The 21,286-nt window shown below is 38.8% G+C and overlaps 1 protein-coding gene across 1 annotated transcript; it reads right to left on the minus strand.

Moving 5' to 3' along the window:
- Nucleotides 1-371: 371 nt before the first annotated feature.
- On the minus strand, nt 372-19,559 carry FAM177A1 (family with sequence similarity 177 member A1). The gene is made up of 6 exons (XM_006732224.3): nt 19,407-19,559; nt 19,187-19,310; nt 12,744-12,917; nt 5,171-5,237; nt 4,072-4,169; nt 372-2,422 (listed from the first exon to the last, which is right to left on the minus strand). Exons 2-6 carry the CDS (start codon nt 19,280-19,282, stop codon nt 2,216-2,218), a joined length of 642 nt encoding a protein of 213 aa, XP_006732287.1. The 5' UTR covers nt 19,283-19,310; nt 19,407-19,559; the 3' UTR covers nt 372-2,215.
- Nucleotides 19,560-21,286: the final 1,727 nt, after the last annotated feature.

The raw sequence follows: 21,286 nt of genomic DNA on the forward strand, positions 1-21,286 counted from the left end.
TAAACTTCCCATTCATTAGAATAGAGCCATTTCATTTCTGGGTTAGAAGTGTTTGGAGATGATGTTTCTTTTTATAGGATGTTTCAGTAAAAAGTATTCAAGTTACTATTTCACTTTAATTAAAATCACTGGTATAAAAAAAATCTATCTAGCTTTATTAACTGGTACTAGGGTCACATTTTCTAAAATTCAACTCCATTTTGTTAAGGATTTTTGTTAGAGAATTTGTTAATTCAAGTTCTCAATTATACTGTTCTGTTTCGGTTTTTTATGAGAAGAAAAATTAGAAGAGGGTAAAATATCATGAACTATGATCCAGGGGGAATAGTAATTATAAAAAGGGTCGAAAAGGAAGGAAAAGTAAAAGAGGCTTCAAAATAAGACAAAACCATTTAATTCATTTTTGGGAAATTTTATAGTTTGCATAAAGTATAAAGATTTAAGGCACAGTGAATAACTATATAAACATTTCAAACTGGCCACTGTTGGACAATTAGAGAAAGTGAAATTTAAGAAACAAAACTTTCATAATCTTCCTTCTACAATCAGAAAAGTTTCTAGGTAAGCTTTCAGATCTAGTGCCTCTAGGGAGAAAAGATTCAGATCATCATTAGATATGCATGCCTTCCCTGGATAACCCAATAAATATCTGAGTTGGAGGTCCTATCTCAAATGAAATTAAAAACAAATTAGAGGGAAGAGGTCGGGTTAGCATGTTTTAGAGCTACTGGTAAACTATAATTTAGGGTGACATTAATTACATGATCTGAAGATTAATCCTTTAAGTACTAAATTAAAGAGTTTACAACCATAACCAAAAATCACCATCACATACCATGAATAACTACCATATGACAAATCCATGTAACTGAAGATTCCGAGTGAAAAATTATCTTTTCCAAATCCTTCAAATTTCATTTGAAGAACTTAGTGGCCAGATGTTCATACTGATAACAGATTTCCATAACAGCTCCGCTGTACCTATGTTAGGAGTTTCTTTGAAGCCATATTTTATATAAAAATACTTAAGATTGACAGCTTAATGCTGTTTAGAACGATTAATCTGTGAAAGCTCTAAGTCTGTGAATAGGCTTTTAAGAGCAGCATTTCTGAAATACTCCGTACATTCTTCCTTAACCACATTTAGTTTAATCAAAATCATACAGAGCTCTCATAAGATTATGAGCGCATATTTACGAGTATTTTCAAAATTAGTTTCATATTATACTTGGGTAAATGTTGCCAATAGCACAGTGGGCTCCAGAGAGCTGACCAAACCCGGGTTAAGTAAACTGTCCACTTTACCGTTGTTAACTTCAAAGAAGAGAATGACTGCTGACTTCACTATGCTACCGGGGCACCTTGTACGATATTCAACAGTAAGCCTCTGAAGGCTCCAGTCTTCATCTGCCCCTCAGCCCACCCTCCTCCCTCCAACTACTTGGCCCACAGGAAACACTCAGGGCCCAGAGTGACAAAACCAGGATGCCATGTGGATAATCACTAGATGTTACCCCTTGAATACAAATACATTAATAAATACATCCCATAACTAGTGTTTTTAATGTTATGTTCAAAGCTAGTTATTTAATTTGAATAACTGCTGAAAAAGAATGTAAGATTAAGTAACCTGCATTAAAAAATGGAAACCCATCTTAGAATTGGTGTTGTTATCAACTTAACCAGCTTTTCATAAAATATTCTCAAGGAAAGAAAAATCAAAGTGCTTTTGTCTTGCTCCTTTTATTACACACTCAGTGAACCATCCTTAGTATGAAATTAATGTAATGGTTAGATATATAAATGTAAAACAACATGAGAAAATCTAAGGGGGGAAAATCCTCATTTTAATCTGAGACTAGGAAGATCAGCTCCAATTAGTCTTAGTAATTTAACTATTTTTTTCTTAAAACACCAATAACAGACAAGCTTGATAATTTAACGCTTAATTGGCAATTAGGGCTCTAGAATGTCCTTAATTTCTTTAAAGAACATTTTAAAACCAAAGCACTAATGTGACACACAGTAAAAGCACAGTACAAATATCAAATTTCAGATCTGGCTTTTGCTAGATAGAGCCTAAGAATGAAGAAACATTTTTCCCTTTCCAGATAATAATTTAAAATATAAATAATTGTATTAAGTCCCACTGAATAAAGAATGTGAAAGTTCCTGGTATTACAAAAACCCTAAAGTTTGAAGTTTGATAGTCATTCTATGGCGGGACAGAGACTGGATTTTGTTTGCTTTCCATAATTATTTCACAGTCTCCCTCCATTTCAAAATTGAGATTCACAAATGAACTGGATACCACTGTTTCTGGTTGATCCCTCTGGACAATGGAATCAGCCTGCAGTTTATTCTGCTGGTATTGTCTTTCTGCTTCTTCAGGCATCCTGTTTTCTTCTTCTTCTTCTTCTTCCTAAAAAGAGGAAATAATCAAGAATAGATAAAATATAAATGCCCCAAAGGAATAGTATTTGTTTCCCACTTTTCAACTGCTTGTGCCTCCTTTTTTTTTTTTAACTAAAACATGAGTGTCATGTCCAATTCAGTTTGGTCTAATTAAGACAAGACATACCTCCTTGTCCCCTGTTCCCAAACTAAAATGGAAACTATCATATGACATTTTAAGGAAAGGGAAGTTATTTTTAAAGCATGGTACAGCACTGCTTAGATGAGTCCTGAATTAACTTTGACAAAGGCTGTATCTTTTCAGATCAATTCTAATCTAAATAAAAAACAGCTAAATACTGTATCACTTCAATTATAGGTTAGCAGCCTATTCAGCAGAATGGGGTGGTCTATTCACTAAACGGCATAACATGGTTATTGTTCCCCTAAGCAGCTAGTATACAGATAATTTCTAGTTCCAGAACTACTGCATTCACGGAGGAAGTGGCAATTGTATTGGTCAACGCAGTATTGGTAGTTTGTAGTACAGACTTACAGTACAGGTTACAGTAACCTGTCAAGAAGATTAATTTAGAGCTTGCTTGAGAGACAACAAGAAAAACATGGAGGAGTCATTTACAATGGTCCAGATTAGGTAATGAGGCTCTAAACATGGCTGGAAGTGTTAAAAACACTCATTTGTTCAGAAACCATTTTTGAAACCATGTAACAAATATAAAGTCAGCTGCCTTTTCCAGATTTGTGTCCAGCCACTCTCCCGTTGCACTCTGCTCCAGTGACAAAGCACCATTCCTGCCACTGCTCCAAATACACAACTGAGCCTCAGGCCCCTACATTCTAGCTTTAGCCGAATTCCCCCTCCATTTGCTTGAAGGATAATAGAAGATTTTAATATTTATTTCATGCTCACCAATATAACACTGGGTGCTGTCCTAAGCATTTTCTATATCAACTCATTTAATCCTCAGAGCAACCCTGAATATAGATGCCACACTTTTCCTCATTATAAAGATGAAGAAACTGAGGCTTACAAAGGTTAAGTATCTTGCCCAAGGGTGGCAAAGTTAGAAGTGGCAGAGTCAGAATTTGAATTCGGACCCTTTGGTTCTTCAGCCTATGCTCTTAAGAGCTAAACTTTTCTTATTCCTTGAGGCTAAATTCATTTCACCCCAACCCTAAGACCTCACTACATTTGCAGACAAAATTGCCTCACCTCCTTGTGCCTTAACACCTGGCACTTACACATTTCTAGTACTTGTAATTTTCTGTGCTTCAAATCCTCCACTTCTCCTACTACAGTCTACAGGTTCTAAGTACAGAGACTGTCTTATTTCCTCATCTGAAAACTGGAATAATAATCCAAAGAGAGATGTATGAAGATTAAATAAGAAACATTTATAAGGCACCTCACATAACACCCAGCACAATGAAATCTAGCTTAGTCTCACACAAAGATCCTAGGGAAATTTCAATGTTAAAAAATAAGTATATAAATTAAAAATATCTAACTTGATTAATTAGTAACTCTAGAATGAAATGCCTACCCTAAGGGAGCTCTCTTTTGGGTGGCTAGAGAGGATATATATGCTCATTACACAACCCATGAAGTCCACAGTAAACCAAACTGAATCAAAAAAATGTAAAAAGGAGACACACCTCCTTTTTCATCCGGTAATACTCATCAATGGCATATTGGTATTTTGGGGTGCTGATGCCCAAAACAGATGCAATCTTCTCTCCAAGAAAGTCACACACTAAAGATACAAAAGTTAAATGGCAAAAAACAAACAAAAAAAACACAAAAGTTAATGGCTTATACAATTCCATAAACACTTCTTGAGCACCTTCTATGTGCAAGGCATTGTAAGAATACAAAAGATTATGAACACTCAATACATCTCTTCTGTGTCTTCCTTGATTTCCTCAAGAGGCACTAGTGGCTCCTTCTGGGTTCCCAACAACACTCTGCTCATACCTCCAATTATACATGTATCACCATGTATTATAATTATCTATTACATGTCTATTTTTCAAGAAAAACAGATACTCTTAGAGGGCTGGGACATCATTAGGCTATGGGGGAGTAACGGCTTGCACTGTAACATTCCCTGAGTGCCTGCCACATGGCAGGCACTGTGAAAGGTTAGACTCAGAGAGGCTGATGAAGGATCCAAAATGTAATCCAGGTCTGAAAGTAAAGCTTTTCCTTACACCACACTGTCTAGTAATACTGAGTGCTCAGTAAATGTTTCTTGAATGAATTACTATTCAAAATTACCTCTAATAAAAAGCAAAAAATGATAGAAGTCCTAAGTTGATAATTCATTTCCTTCAAATCTGACTTAGTTTATAGCTCAACTTAAGATACGAAATATTAATGAAATTAAAAATAAATGAATTATATAATACAGGCTCTAGAACAGTCAGAGTAAGAATAGTATCAGTAAGAAACCATATAACAAAATAGCAAAACAGTTGCTAACAGAGAAGGTTCAAAAACATAAAAATTAATATAAAATAAATTAATAAAGCCATTTTTCAGTTCTCTAAAAAAAACCCACAATTTGAAACTGAAGAATGTTTTAAAGTGAAGTACAAGTTAGATTAATATCTTCCAACGCTAGCTAGCTGCTGAGAACAGAGTGATTAATTCACTATTGTTTCCCCTTCACTTTGGAAACACCCCATTTGGTAAAGTTCTTGTTCTTGGAGCATATTATAGTAGTTATACAATATTCAAATAGAAAAGTAATACCTGAAAGGGTTGACGTGGCAGCTCGAAGCATGTAAAACCATAAGTAGGGGCCCCAGGTGAGTTTTGTCTGCAACAAAAAGTCAGGTTAGCAACCTTCATACCTAAACCCATTCTGTATATTTAGGCCAGAATGAAGTAATCAAATATTTGGTTGGCACACAGAATATTCTATAGATAGCATTACAGACTACAATCTAATTAAACATTTAAAGCTCTACAGACAGAATTCTACAAAGACATTTTATATTTACCCATATAACTACCACCACCCTAAGCCTGTGGAATAACCAAAGAAAGTAGCAGCCACTAAAATGGAGTTGGTAAGTCATAGTCTTATTTATGAATTGACAATCTAGAGCCTCTGCTCCTGTCCTGCTGCTTTTTTTGTCTTCACTGTTCATAAGCACATCAGAGATAGAATGCAGTAAATACAAAGGGACCTTAAGAAATCATACAGTACAACATACTTAGAGTACAGTAAGGAAATTAAGATTCAGAGAAAGTAAGCAGGATAAGTAAGAGCACATCAAATGAACTTTCAATGATGGGAAAATAAGTGACCAGTAAGTGGCAACGTGAGCTCTTTTGTTTCTTTAAGGATTAAGAAGGGCCCAGGGGTGCCTGGGTGACTCATTCGGTTAAGCGTCCGCCTTCGGCTCAGGTCATGATCCCAGGGTCCTGGGATCGAGTCCCGCATCAGGCTCCCTGCTCAGCAGGGAGCCTGCTTCTCCCTCTCCATCTGCGGGCCACTTCTGCCTACTTGTGCTCGCTCTCTCTCTAACAAATAAATAAAATCTTAAAAAAAAAAAAAAAAAGGATTAAGAAAGGCCTAGACCATATAACCCAAGACAAGCTCAGTGTATATTTAGTAAAGTAGGACCAATGGCAGAAGGCAATCTACACTGCACAATTCCGTTGTTAATCTTGGTGCTGTCATTCCCATTGAACACTTCTGTGAAGCTTGCCACACAGACAACAGTTTGCTTCTGTGGATGAAATCAGTAATATAAGCATGCTTCATCGTACTAATACTTCTGTTTACCAAAAGAAAGTATAGTATAGAATAATCGCTCAAATAACAATAATTATTATTAATATTATTTTAATATTGTTTCCAGGAAGGAGAAAAACAATGAAATTATACATAATCTTCTTAGCTAAGATATATATTCATGATTATAAGGTATTAAAACAGCAGACACAAGAATATCTGTAAGTCTGGGTAGATGGGCTAAAGAGAAATGGGGGAAACACACAACAGTCTTCTCTTGAAAAGCAGGTATGCAGATTTCTGTGATAATATTCTTGAAAAGACACAGAAGTGAGTTAGCTCTTTTATCTCTATTTACACAAGAATGAGTGTCCAAGCAAACAAATACATTCAACTAAAAAAATACTGTATACTTAGGACTCTCTCAATCAAATCTACTGTACCTTCTATATTCAGAGCTGGAAGCATTTCTCTTACTTGGGGATAAGGGTTATTTTAGGGACTCTGTTTAAGATGCTCTCATCTTAGTGTTTACCTTACAGTTTTTATAGCAAATGGGACAGTGCAGTAATATAGGGAATGGAACCAGTCTCTGTAACACATGATAACGACAGGGCCAAGAAACTACTTAGAAAAGGATTAAGCAGGTTTTTGAAGGAAAGCATATATTTCCCAGTGGACCAATTCTCCTGTGGTTGTTTCTAGAGAGAACAATTGCTAATATCCATGCAGTGACTACCAAAGAGTCAAACCTGCTCCAGAGCTGAGGAACTGGATAAGGATCCCTGAATAACATCTATCACTATCACACACAATTACACAGAATGAATGTATGGGGCTCTTGTTTAGGCGCTGATCTTACTGAATCAAAAGGACAGATGACTCAAGAGCCTGGAACCTTGCCACCACTGCCAGCATCACTACCACCCCCGTCACCCCAGTGATAAGAGAAACGGGCCAGATCTTGGTCTTCAAGACTTCCAGTTTATGGTGCAAACTCAAGCTGATTCATTTTTTTCTCCAAAAATTTAAGTATCCATCTCTTCCTGAATAATTGAGTATCCACCTCTTCCTTAACAAGAACTATTCAGACTTGCTATCTTTTTTTGTTTTTAAACATTTTTTTAAAGATTTTATTTATTTATTTGACAGAGACACCGCGAGAGAGGGAACACAAGCAGGGGGAGTGGGAGAGGGAGAAGCAGGCTTCCCCGTGGAGCAGGGAGCCAGATGCGGGGCTCGATCCCAGGACCCTGGGATCATGACCCGAGCCGTAGGCAGACGCTTAATGACTGAGCCACCCAAGTGCCCCATCTTATTTTTATATTACAAAAGTAATGCTTATTTTTTATAGAACACTTAGAAAATGGAGCAAAGTATAAAGAAAATCTAAGTCACCCATTTTTCCACCACCTGTAGATAATTATCACTAACATTTTAGTATATTTTCCCAGTCTTTTCCTGAGCACGTATGTTTTTACAACATTGCTGTGTTTTCTCTATCCTGTTGTTTTCCCCATTTACAATACTGGTATTTAACCAAAAGGACTGAAATCAGGACCTCAAAGAGATATTTCCACTCCATCTTCACTGTAGCATTCTTCCTAATAGCCAAGAGGTAGAAACAGCCTAAATGTCCACTGATGAATGAATGGATAAAGAATATGTGATAATATATATAATGGAAAATTCAGCCTTAAAAAAAGAAGGGGATCCTGGGGCGCCTGGGTGGCTCAGTCATTAAGCATCTGCCTTCGGCTCAGGTCATGATCCCAGGGTCCTGGGATCGAGCCCCACATCGGGCTCCCTGTTCCGCGGGAAGCCTGCTTCTCTCTCTCCCAACCCCCCACTTGTGTTCCCTCGCTAGCTGTGTCTCTGTCAAATAAATAAATAAAATGTTTAAAAAAAAAAAAAAAGAAGGGGATCCTACCATATACAACGATATAGATGAACCTTGAAGACATTATGCTAGTAAAATAAGCCAGTCACAGAAAGACAAATACTGCATGACAGAACATCAATTGGCATTTCTGATCTTGCCCACAAGCCACCTATTACTGAGCCTAAGTTTCAGGTGAGTGCAGTTGACAGGTGGGAGCTCCCTTCTTCTGTCAGCCCATTTATGGAATGGAGGCTTTACCATGGGCATGGTGCCACTGAGAATCCCAGGGCACTGACAGCCTCTGTTCATGAGGCAGTGAAAAAAACCAGAAAGATCTAAGGCTACTGCTTCCCACCTTCACCAAGCACTCAGCTCCTAAAGTAGGGCTGTCACTCAGGAATGCAACACTGTCCCTAGCCCCAACTTCAGAGCTCTGGCTAAGAGGTTTTGCCCAGGAGGAAAAGTAGGCCATAAAACAGATAGCTCCTAATTTCTTCCCAAATGAAATGACTTCATTTGCAACAGAGCTGGAAACGTCCAAGCCCAAAGGGTGCTCTTAAAATCAGTGGAGACTGTGGTGAGAGGTAATTGAGAGGAAGTTCTTAGATTCTATGAAGATGCAGGCTAAACTAAAGGCTGGGGGGGCGGGGGGGGAGAAGGCAAGGGCATTACCCAGAGTTGTTGCAATATATTGTCTAAAATGTACAAAAAATTAAGAGACATACAAAGAAACAGAAGTATACTCTATGCACAGGGAGAAAAGCAGGCAATAGAATCTACCCGTGAGTGACTAGATGTTGGATTTAACAGAAAAAAAGTCAAAGTAACTTTTATAAGTATGTTCAAAGAACTAAGGAAACCATAATTAAAGAAATAAAGGAAGGTATAACAATGCTGCATTGAATAGAGAATATCAATAAAGAGATAAAAATTATTAACAAGGGGGGCACCTGGGTGGCTCAGTCAATTAAGCATCCGACTTGATTCGGCTCAGGTTCATGAAAGAGAGCCCCATGTTGTAGGGCTTCGCACTCAGCGGGGAGTCTGTTTCTCTCATTCTCTCTCCCTCTACCCCTACCCCCATGCTCTCCCTCTCTCCCTAAAACAAATAAATAAATCTTAAAAAAAAAAATAACAAGAACCAGATGGAAATTCTGGAATTGAAAAGCGCAATAACAGAAAAGCAAAATTCAGTAGAAGGGGCTCAAAAGAACAAAAACCAACAGAGATGAAGGGAATAGACAACTCAACAGTACCAGTTGGAGACTTTGATACCCCACTGTCAATAACGAATAGGACAACTAGGCAGATCAACAAGGAAATAGAAGACTTGAAAAACACTATGAACCAACCAGACCTAACAGACATCTACTGAACATGGGACCTAACTACAATAGAATCTACATTCTCCTCAAGTACAAACAGAACATTCTCAAAGACCACATGCTAAGCCATAAAACAAACTTCAATAGATTTAAAAGGAGAGAAATAATACCAGTATATTCTCCAACCACATGGTGTGAAATTAGAAATCAAGAACAGGAGAATCTGGGTGGCTCAGTCGGTTAAATGTCCAACCCAGCTCAGGTCTTGATCTCAGGGTTGTGAGTTCAAGCCCCACATTGGGCTCCAAGCTGGGTATGGAGCCTACTTAAAAGAAAAGAAAAGAAAAATCAAGAACATTAAAATAATAAAATAAAATAAAAATAAAATAAAATATGAAAACTTAACAAATATATGGGAAGTAAATAACATACTCTCAAACAACCAATAGGTCAAAGAGAAAATACTTTGAGATGGATGAAAATGAAGGTGTAACATACAAATCTTATGAGACATAACTAAAACAGTTCTTAAAGGAAAATTCATAGCTAATTAATAAAGAAGAAAGATAACCTAACATTCCACCTTAAGACACTGGAAAAAATAGAGCAAACTAGACATAAAACAAGCAGAAGGAAGGACATAATAAAGACTAGTGTGAAAACCAATGAAATGGAGAAAAAACAAGAGAGAAAATCACTGAAACCAAAAGCTGGTTCTTGGAAAAGATCAACAAAATTTGCTAAACTAAACTGACCAAGAAAAAAGAAGACCCAAATAACTAGAATCAGAAATGAAAAAATAAAAAGGACTATAAAGAAATACTATGAACAACTGCATGACAACAAATTTGATAACTTATATGAAATAAACAAAACTACCAAAATGGACTTAAAAATAAGACAATTTCAGAATCAAAAAGCTGTACACAACGAAAAGCCTAGGCAGCTTCACAAGATGAGGTCTACCAAACATTTAAATAAGAATTAATACCAATTCTTCACAAACTCTTCCCAAAAAATCAACCAACAAAAAACCCAGAAGAAGGAGGAACAGTTCTTAACTCATTTTATGAGGCCAGTAGTACTCTGGAACCAAAACCAGACAAAGACATCACAAGAAAATTATAGACCTGTATTTTTTATGAATATGGGTGCAAAAATTCCCAATAATTACTAGCAAACTAAATCCATCAACATATGAAAAGAATTATATGCCATGATCAAGTGGGTTTTATCCTAGGAATGTAAGGCTAGTTTCACAGCCAAAAATCAATGTCACCATTATCAACAGAATAAAGAACAAGGCAGTTCCTCAAATGATTAAATATAGTTAGCATATGACCTGGCAATTCCACTCATAGGTACATAACCAAGAGAAATTAAAACCTGTATCCAAAATGTTCACAGCAGTATTCATAGTAGCCAAAAGGTGGAAATAACCCAAATGTTCATGTACTGACAAATGTGGTATATCAAAAAAAGGAATGAAATTCTGACACATGCTATAACATGGATGAACCTTGAAAACATGCTAAATGAAAGAAACCAGTTACAAAAGATCACTTGTTATATGATTTCATTCTATGAAATGTACATAACAGGGAAATCTATAGAAAGTAGATTGTGATTATCAGGAGTTGGGGAGATGAAGGATAAGGAATGATAACACAAGGGTACTGAGTTTCTTTCAGAGGTGCTGCAAATGTACTAAAACTGACTATGGTAATGGTTGTGCACATCTATGAATATACTAAAAGCCATATCACTGTAACTTTAAGTCAGTGAATTGTACGCTATGTGAACTGTATTTCAATAAAGCTTGTTTTTTAGGCAAGTAGTAAGGATGCATTTTTTTCTATGCAATGCTTTTATTTTTTAAAGATTTTATTTATTATTTATTTGAGAAAGAGAATATGTGTGAGCAGGGGAAGAACAGAGAGAGAGAGGGACAAGCAGACTCCACACTCAGCGTGGAGCCCAATGCAGGGCTTAATCCCACAACCCAGAGATCATGACCTAAGCCGAAACCAAGAGTCAGTTGACTGAGCCATCCAGGCGCCCTATTATGCAATGCTTTTATTATCACTTTCTATGTAATAGAGAGCAACTATTGAGACCATGACTTCTAAAAGCATACAGATAAATACAAATGTATACAGACAAATAAGAATTAACCCCTTCAAAGTAATTTAAAAGAAAAATACTTATTCCAACAATTCTCCCAGTGCATGAAACACCTCTATAATATTCTGCATGCATTTAGAAATGCCATCAGAGTATACTGCACGGCCCTTTGAATATATTCCATAGTAGAGACTCTGGATCTAATATTTTTTGAATAACCAAAATCTATCAAAAGCCAAATCTAGGGGCCCCTGGGTGGCTCAGTCATTAAGTGTCTGCCTTCGGCTCAGGTCGCGGTCCCAGGGTCCTGGGATCGAGCCCCGCATCAGGCTCCCTGCTCAGCGGGAAGCCTGCTTCTCCCTCTCCCACTCCCCCTGCTTGTGTTCCCTCTCTCGCTGTGTCGCTCTCTGTCAAATACATAAATAAAATCTTTAAAAAAAAAAAAAAAAGCCAAATCTGATGAAATACTAGTAGTAACATTTTTTAAATCAAATACAAAGTAATAATTCTCTATCCTGCTACCCTTCTTCACAGCACTTTGCAGTCTGGTAATTATAGTATGTATTTATTCCCTGCCTGGCCACTAGCATACAAGAGCAAAAATTTGTGTTGCCCATGCATGGCTGTATCACCAGGACCTAAAACAGTACCTACTAGAAAGTCAGTAAATATTGATCAACTAAACTCTCCAGAGACTACTTACAAGGGCAACACTACTTTTAAAGAATGTACAGCTTGCCCTATAATTTTATAGTTAAATCATGTATAATTTAGAAATTCTTAAATTTAGCTGATGAGGCACATAAAGATAAGAACTGTACACTCCTACCTTCCAATCAAAACTTGGGGCAATGATGTGAAAAAGAACTGACAAATCCTAAATTTTAGGTGGAAACTACTATGGCAGCATAGTCCTTAATTCAAAGGGACTGGAATTCAAGCACTCTATTTAGTAAGATAAATCTTAAAGAAACCTAGCCACCCTGACAACAACTCTGACACTCAAACTATCTCAGACTACTGAAATGCAGAAATATTTCCATCCATATTTGTAAAAATATTATTTTCTACCAAAATCATACTGCATATTTTTATAATCAAAACATACTTGATTTAAACCTCAAAAGGTCCCTTCCATTTGATGTTTAAGAGGAAACAAATCAATTGAAAAAACTAGTGACAGTGACTTCTTAGCGCAGTAGGCAGGGTGTGAGTCTCATAAAAAACTACTGACAAAAGCATCAGACCTACCGGATCAACAGTAGGCAAAACATCTTTCTTCTCCGGGCCATCAACCTCATCTTCATCTGTGCTGTATTCTTCCATTGTTTCACCACTTACAAAGTGGATGACTCTCCTCGGGACTTTCTTCTTCTTTCCTATGACTCCCAGTTCTACATTTTCAAAGCCTCTTTCACTATTCATCTAATGACAATAATAAGTTAAGATAATGAGTTTCAAGGGAGGTTAATTTTCTTTCATATGGCAAACAAATTATTGGTTGCTTTATCTTAGGGAAAAAAGAAACATAAACCAATCCTTAAATTTTTTTTTTAAATTAAGACATCATACACACACAAGAGTATCAATAACATAAATGTAGAGTTTAATGAATAATAAGGCAAACATCTACATACTCACTGCTGAGGGTAAAAAATAGAATTTAACCAAATAAACTTTTTTGAAGTCAGCAGCTAAGAAATCAAGCACCACACGTCAAAACATAGCAATTCCAATGCTATATAATATGCAAAGACACTCTGGACATCAGTCGTTTTAAAGAATAATGTTATTTACAGATTAATGTGTAATATCAAAGGAAAATCATATAGATGCACATATACGTATATTAGAGACATAAAATAAAATAACGGTTCATGGCAGGGAACTCTCCTAAATCTTTGGATTTAGGCTTAGCTACATGTGGACAAAACAAAACCCATTCGACTTAACTCTGCTTCTCTCCTTTTCTCAAAACAGGAGTTCCAAATTAAAATGCCTTTTAAGGCCAAGCGGCGCCAAAAGTGAGCAAAACTGTATAGGGAAAGGTAGACCCTGTGGAGAAAGCATTCCCAACGAAGACATTTAAACTGAAAAAAATGTTTTAAAGCACTGTGCAATCCAAATAAAACTCATTTGTAGATCAAATCTGGAAAACAAGCCATAAGTGTTCTATCGCTGAGCTTTCAGATTTCTTAGTCAATAACGCATAGGTGACAACAGAGTTTTCCTGACAGTAAAAGGATTTTACAAATTTTAGTACAATAGTCTATGGAATTCTAATTACATCCAAATTTCATTCCTAGGGAAATACTATTTTTACCTCAAATATATACCCATGTTCCCAACTGAAGGTAAATGCATATTGTGGGAGAGGACAAAGAGCTTTTCACTGTTATCCTGCCTCAAGTTTTAACTCCTAACAAAGCCTTTATTTCATCTCCTTACTAGAATACTTCAAAAAGGCACAGTACAACTGTGAAGAAAAACCCAGCAGTGGTTACTCCTAGGGACAGGTACTGAGACAGGTGAGGAGGTACAGGTAAGGGAGTAGTCATGGGGGCCTGTTACTCTTTTTTGTATTTTGTTGTTTGTTTTGTGATGAGACTATGCTCATGTATTACCGATATAATTTTAAAACTAAACCAAACAAAATGATACAGGACTACAGGACTGCAACAATTAAAGTCCCCATTGGCGGGATTCTCTAGGATGGTCCAGAGTTCAAAAATTTTGTCCTCTATAAGGATTCCTATACTTGTGGATATGACCACACAATTTAAAGCCATGGATGTTGTTCAACCAGTAAGAAAGAAAGTTCTCTGAACTGCAGTTGCAGAGATGGGATTATACTGATAAAAATAGTGGACTAGAATTGCCCAGTTATGCAAATATAAGTAACTTCATTTTTGTCGTATTTCCTCTTAATCCTCTAAGTTCCTTCTTAGAAAATATATATGACTCTCTATTCTTCAGCTCCCAAAGGTAAGTTTAGTCATTAGCCAGGATGTGAATCCAGGTATATCCAACCTAAAAGCCACATGCATTGCTCCACGACACGTGAAGACATCACTGACAGCAACTATAACTGCTGTATAGCGAACTGAGATCATGAAAACCTTGACAGCATGGGCTATCTATGTATTAACCTGAAAAAACAAAAGCCACAATTCTCCCTAGCCTGTCTTGAGAGTTCAAACAAATCCCAGCCCTTAACAACGGAAGACCAACCCATTTATAATGTCCATAAACAAAATGGACAACGAACAGTCCACCATGGGGACACCTGGGTGGCTCAGTCGGTTAAGCATCTGCCTTCGGCTCAGGTCATGATCCTGGGGTCCTGGGATGGAGTCTTGCATCAGGCTCCTTGCTCAGTGGGGAGCCTGCTTCTCCCTCTGCCTGCCCACTCCCCTTGCTTGTTCTCCCCGCCCCATCTCTCTGACAAATAAATAAATAGAATCTTTAAAATTAAAAAAAAAAAAAAATGGTCTACCAAGTTCACCTGGTCCCTAGACATGGTGAGCCATTCCTGCTCTATCTCATTTTTCCCCTTGAAATAAGATTTGGTTTATGGTTGTTCTGACTTCAACGTTACCTTCTGAACCATTACTCAGATCTGTGGACCCCTTTACAAGCAAGGGAAAGAGAAGTTGGGTGAGATCTCCAGTCGTCACACTATCTGAATGGATCTAATGCCAAAGCAACGGTTCCAGTCAATGAATAGAGCTGAGACCTTTCAGGGTACATCACCGTGACCTGTTCCACCACCACAGAGCAGAAGCAGCTTCTCACCGCTCGCTCTAGCAATTTCTCATTGGCTCAATTTTTCCTTCCTTAGACAAAGGCAAAGGAGAAGGGCTATCTCTCACTGGCTCAACTACTTTACCTTCCCTAGACAACTTTAATAAATCAAAACATTCCAGCTGGATCATAACAGTATAAACTTAGCTACTATCTCCATTAACTCTCACTCTTGGGTATATTCCTTCCAAAAGATTTTTTTTAAACCTACAAAGGTGAAGGCTGAAATATGATTCATACTTTTACCTTTTTTTTAAAAGATTTTATTTATTTGTCAGAGAGAGAGAGAGCACAAGCAGGGGAAGCAGGAGAGAGAGAAGCAGACTCTCTGCTGAGCAGGGAGCCCAATGTGGGACTCAATCCCAGGACCCTGGGATCACAACCCAAGCCGAAGGCAGACACTTAACTCACTGAACCACCCAGGCATCCCTTGATTCATATTTTTCATTCCAATACCAAAGTTAGTTAAGTTTAAACAAAACTTTGAGTAATATTCTCTATACATAATATATAATTAAAAATGGATTTTATTTGCTCTAATAACATTTCATATAAAGATTTTTATTAAGGAGACCTTTATTTAAGGGCTTTCTTTAAAAATTTTAATATTAATTTTTGATACAGTAAAACCCAAGTTTTAGGTTTATCTTCTTAAACGGGAGTAAGCAAACTTTTTCTTAAAAACAAAGGCCAGATGGTAAATAGTCTAGACTTTGCAGGCCATACAGCTTCTATCACAACTACTAAACTCTGTGAAAGCAGCCATGGACAACACATAATAATCAGGTATAGCTGTGTTCAAATAAAGCTTTATATAATTATAACAGGTGGCTGGTGGGATTGGCCCATAGGCTATACTTCTGTCAACACCTCATCATAAGGAACCAAACTGGCAAGTAAAAATCTGTGAGAGACAATCTATGGCATGTGATTCTGACCTCTACTTAGGGAATAAAAAAGGGGAAACAGAGAAGGGAGGCATTGATGGATAAAAGCAACCAGAAAATTAATTTGTTGAAAAATTTCCAACAATTATAAATGAAAGTTATTCTCTGAATTTTGCAAATGTTTCTTTTTTACAGATAAACAATAAACCTCTTAGTAAGAAAAATTTCACTGTCAATATTACAAATTCCATTTTTTTTTTTTTAAAGATTTTATTTATTTGACAGAGAGAGATACAGTGAGACAGGGAACACAAGCAGCGGGAGTGGGAGAGGGAGAAGCAGGCTTCCCGCCGAGCAGGGAGCCCGATGCGGGGCTCGATCCCAGGACCCTGGGATCATGACCTGAGCCGAAGGCAGACGCTTAACGACTGAGCCACCCAGGCGCCCCTACAAATTCCATTTTAAGAAATTCCAAAGATCTGAAAAAAAGAGGTTCCTAACACCAGAAAATTAATAGATGTATTGTCAATTCATTTTTTATCAAATTTTATGATTAACCACCAGACTGTAAATCTGTTTTATCTAGTCTCCTGGGGCCTGATTTTAATGGCAATCTTCTTTTTATACACTTTCATAGCACCTAGAACTTCTTTAAAACATGTACTACACATCATGGATTTTATTCTGTACCACCTTCCCCAACTAGGTAGCTAGCAACATAGAGGAGTAGGCACAGTGTGTATCCTTCACTGCTATATCCTGTAATCTATAGTGCCTAGTACATCATAAGTTCTTGGTAGCGGAAGTGCTACATAAATGAATGAGTAGTACTGAAATTTGAACTTCTTTAATAATACTGAGCCTCAGATTTTGGTTAAAAGTTTAGTCAGAGAACTTGCCTGATAAAATGTCACAACAGGTACTGTATGGCCTGGTTTAAGATGAAATTCTAAACACAGAGCCAAGCTCCTATTTCTTACTCCATTCCCTACACTGCACTTGGAATTTCTCAGTTCTGACAAACTGATGAAGGGGTCCACAGATCTGAGTAATGGTTCAGAAGGTAACGTTGAAGTCAGAACAACCATAAACCAAATCTTATTTCAAGGGGAAAAATGAGATAGAGCAGGAATGGCTCACCATGTCTAGGGACCAGGTGAACTTCCATCCAAGTCCCCACCTCACTGGCCTCTTTTCTCTTACTATACTCAAAAGCATAGATCTGGGGTTCCCAGAGATGTTTCTGCTTCAGGAATGTGAATGAGAGCAAAAAGGGAAAGTTAGAAAATAGTTTGTATAGTATGAATCCATTTGTGTTTAACACAAAAGAAGAGATTATATATGCACAGGAAATCCCAGAATGATTACAACACAAACTTACTTTTGGTGAATGTGAGATACTGGCCACGGGAGTATTCCTATAACTTTCTACTTTCTGCTCAACGGCCTCCTTTACTATTTAGATATCTATTATTTTTTTCAACCAAAAATATGAAAATAACACACTATCACTAAACCAAAAGGAAAAACCTCTCTTCAAACAATATTTAGCTGGTAAATCAATACTGGTATGTTTACTTTGCTATTAGAGCAATTCCAAGCTTGACGCAGTGGTGAAAACAATTACAGTAACAGAAGGAAAAATCAAATGGAAAATACACCCAGGACCGTGGACTTAGAGGTCCAGTTCATCTGTACCTGTCAGCAACAGGTCTCAACTGAAAATGAATCTAATCAATTAGTGTTGCCACTGAATTCCTTCTTGCTGGTTACTTTCCTCCTTAAGTAGGAGACAAACAAGAAATTCCATATAAACACTAGTATGTGGAAAAGTTTTTGTGCATGCAAACTACATCTTATTTCCCTTAGGAATCTGTCGTTTGGGGGAATGTCTTACTAACATTTTAGTAGTTAGTGTCAAAAACGAAGCTACTAAAAATTAGGCTTCATTTTCACTGAAGGTGGGAAGATTTCTACAGAGGAGCAACTCAGGTTTTTTATGGCCCAAACTGTATACTCCTGAGCTGGTTTCAGTTAAAGCAATTTCTTCATTAGTTTTACTTGGCCAAAGATTCTAAACTATTACTTTAGACTACCAAATCCAAAACAAAACAAGCCTCCAAGCCTTACCTAATTCTCTAAACTTGCGCCATCCAGCACAGTAACCACCAGCCACATGTGGCTAATTGCTCCCATAAAATGAGAATAGTTCAAACCGAGATGTGCAGTAGGTGTAACACACACACAGGATTTCTAAGACTCGTACCAAAAAGAGAAATGTAAAATACCTCATGATTAACTTTCACATTAATTACGTACTGAAGTTTTTTGTTAAATTACATTCAATAAAATATTAATAATATACAATAAAACATGAAAATTTATTTTTATTTTTTTAATATGGCTACTAGAAAACGCACAATTTACAATGTGGCTCCCATTAGGTTTCTGTTGGGCAGCTCCGAGCCTTGGTTACCTCGCGGGTGAAATGGGGATAACGCCCACATCATGCAGAAGTTATTAGGATTAAGTGAAATAAAGCCTGTAAACGCTCAGCACATAGCTGCTATCAGCCTACCAAAGGGCACAAGCCAAGTCAGGCGCTTACACACGCAGAGGCTGAGAAGTGTCTGAAGCCGCCGTCACCTGGCTTCCAGTTACTCTAAGGACAGCCTTGCGGGGACACGCCTTCCTTCTCTCGCTCGCAGACCCCAAGCTGGAGCAGCACCCCCGCAAGCCCCACGGTCTGCGGCGCGGCCAGCGGAGGGGTTGCGGAGGGCCGCCCGGCTGTGGGGAGGCGTCCGCCCTTTCCCCCAAGCCGGCGTCTTTGGGCAGACGTGGGGCCACCGTGAGAAGGAGCCCCGAAACGCATCTCCGGTGGGCGGCCTGCTCGGGGGAAGGCAGGGCAGGCCGAGAGGGCAGCCGGCGGACGAGACAGACACGAGGCGGGGCTCTCCTGGCCCCCGCCTCCGCGCCGCCGCCTCCCTCGGCGGCCGCACTTACCTGCCGAGCCGATTCCCTGAACGTCGCGGCGGGCGCAGCTCCCGAGGCTGCAACTGCTTCTCCTCCTTCCGCACGGCTCGCGGGCTCCGGGTCCATCGTCGTCGCCGCCACAGGGCTGCTGGCGCTAGCAAGATAGAACGTAATGGCCGATCAGCCCATTTCCCTCTCCGCCTCCCCACCCAGGCGCCGACCGAGCCGGCCGTCACCAAGTGGGACTCACCGGCAGCGCCCACCTCGCGCCACGCCCGGCCACGCCACGGCAGGAGGAGCGGGGCTGCCCTGATGGGTGGGACCGGCCTGAGGGGCGGGGCCGGCTGGCGCCTCGCCCCCCAACTCCGGCTCCTCTGACCGCCGCCTGGGAGGCGCAACGACCGGCTCGCGTGGGGCGGAGCGAGGCGAGCAGCCTGCGGCACCGCTTCCGGCCCAGCCCACGTCCGCAGCTCTCGGAGCCGCCGCCTGGCACCGCCGGTGACGTCATGCGTCGTACCTGCACCTGGATCTTGGCTTCGGGATGTGGGCGCAGCCAGCCACCAGCTGCGTTTTGGGCAGTCACTCTCCCAGACCTTGGTTTCTGCACTTACAAAATGAAACAGCCTCGTAGTGTGCTTCAAAGGCTTGTGAAAATGTATTTTAAGATGTAAGGCTCTGCTCCATATTCCATTCCTAACATGGATGACAGTCTAGCCAAAAATACCCTTGAAATAAGAGCCTCAAAAGTAAATTTTGTTTACACTTCTCTGAAATGCTTAAGTATAATTGTAGAAAAAAGTTAAGTGACATCTGAAGGAGGGTAAAGGGTAGCAGCAAGATTCCATTTTGAACAATATGAGGAATATTTTATTATCTATGTCTTTGGGGCGCGTGCGTCCGTGTGTGTGTGTCGGGTCATGCCGGTGGCGCGTGCGCCCGTGTGTGTGTGTGTGTGTGTGTGTGTGTGTCGGGTCATGCCGGTGGCGCGTGCGCCCGTGTGTGTGTGTGTGTGTGTGTGTGTGTGTGTATGTCAGGGGTCATGCCAGACTTTTCCCAGTGTTCACCCAAATTAAAGTCATGAGCAGGGATTACAGCATTACTCACACTCATTGGAGCATTTCCAGGTACATGTTCTTTTATTGTAGTTTTAGTATGAAAGTTTTCATACAAGTTATTGTGAATTGTAGAGGTGAAAAATACATTATTTGGCCACAGGGAGCTTTTTATGAAACTTTAAATTCCATTTGTATGCCAGTCAAAATTCAGAAATACTCTCCAAAGTTATGGCCTGGTACATGTTATTCTACATGACACCAACAGGTCCAACACCCCTGCAACCTTAAGTATTCCTTTCTCTCTTGTACAAAAATTATTTTCTTATTCTCTGCTTAATATTTTTGTACACTTTCTATCCTGAATATAACTATAACCTAAAAAACAAACCAAAAACCTTAAAGACAAAGTTGATTATTTGAAAACCATCGACATTTTAATAATTGGTTGGAAATCATAATCCATATTCTAGTAATAAAATCAAGTTAGCTTGTTGCTAATGTAAACAAGTTTTAGTAATATGATCTGATGCTGCCTGGTGGCCCAAAACAGCAAAAACAAACTGCAATAAATTGAAAAGGAAAATAAAGAGCCAATTGTTCAAGACCTTATGATTTGGCTTTCATAAACAAGAACAGTTCTACATTACTTGTACTCAAAATCCCTTTCCTCTTATTGACATCGACAATATTATTAAAAATTTGTGGAGTGTTTATAAATGCATGATTTTATTTTGCAAATTGACAAACATCAAATTACAATTTTCACTGCTGAAGCAAAACTTGTTTTCAAAGTTTACAAGTATATTTGTTAGTTAACTGAAAATTCAAAATGCAAGTCATATCCCAACATGAACTGTAAGTATTTCCTAAGAAGAGTTACTTTTTTTTTTTTAAAGATTTTATTTATTTATTTGAGAGAGAGAATGAGAGAGAGAGAGCAGGAGAGTGGGGAGGGTCAGAGGGAGAAGCAGACTCCCTGCCGAGCAGGGAGCCCGATGCGGGACTCGATCCTGGGACTCCAGGATCATGACCTGAGCTGAAGGCAGTCGCTTAACCAACTGAGCCACCCAGGCGC

This window comes from Leptonychotes weddellii, chromosome 9 (assembly GCF_054177405.1).
Source record: "Leptonychotes weddellii isolate Sample4059 chromosome 9, ASM5417740v2, whole genome shotgun sequence".
In the NCBI taxonomy this organism is placed as follows: Eukaryota; Metazoa; Chordata; class Mammalia; order Carnivora; family Phocidae; genus Leptonychotes; species Leptonychotes weddellii.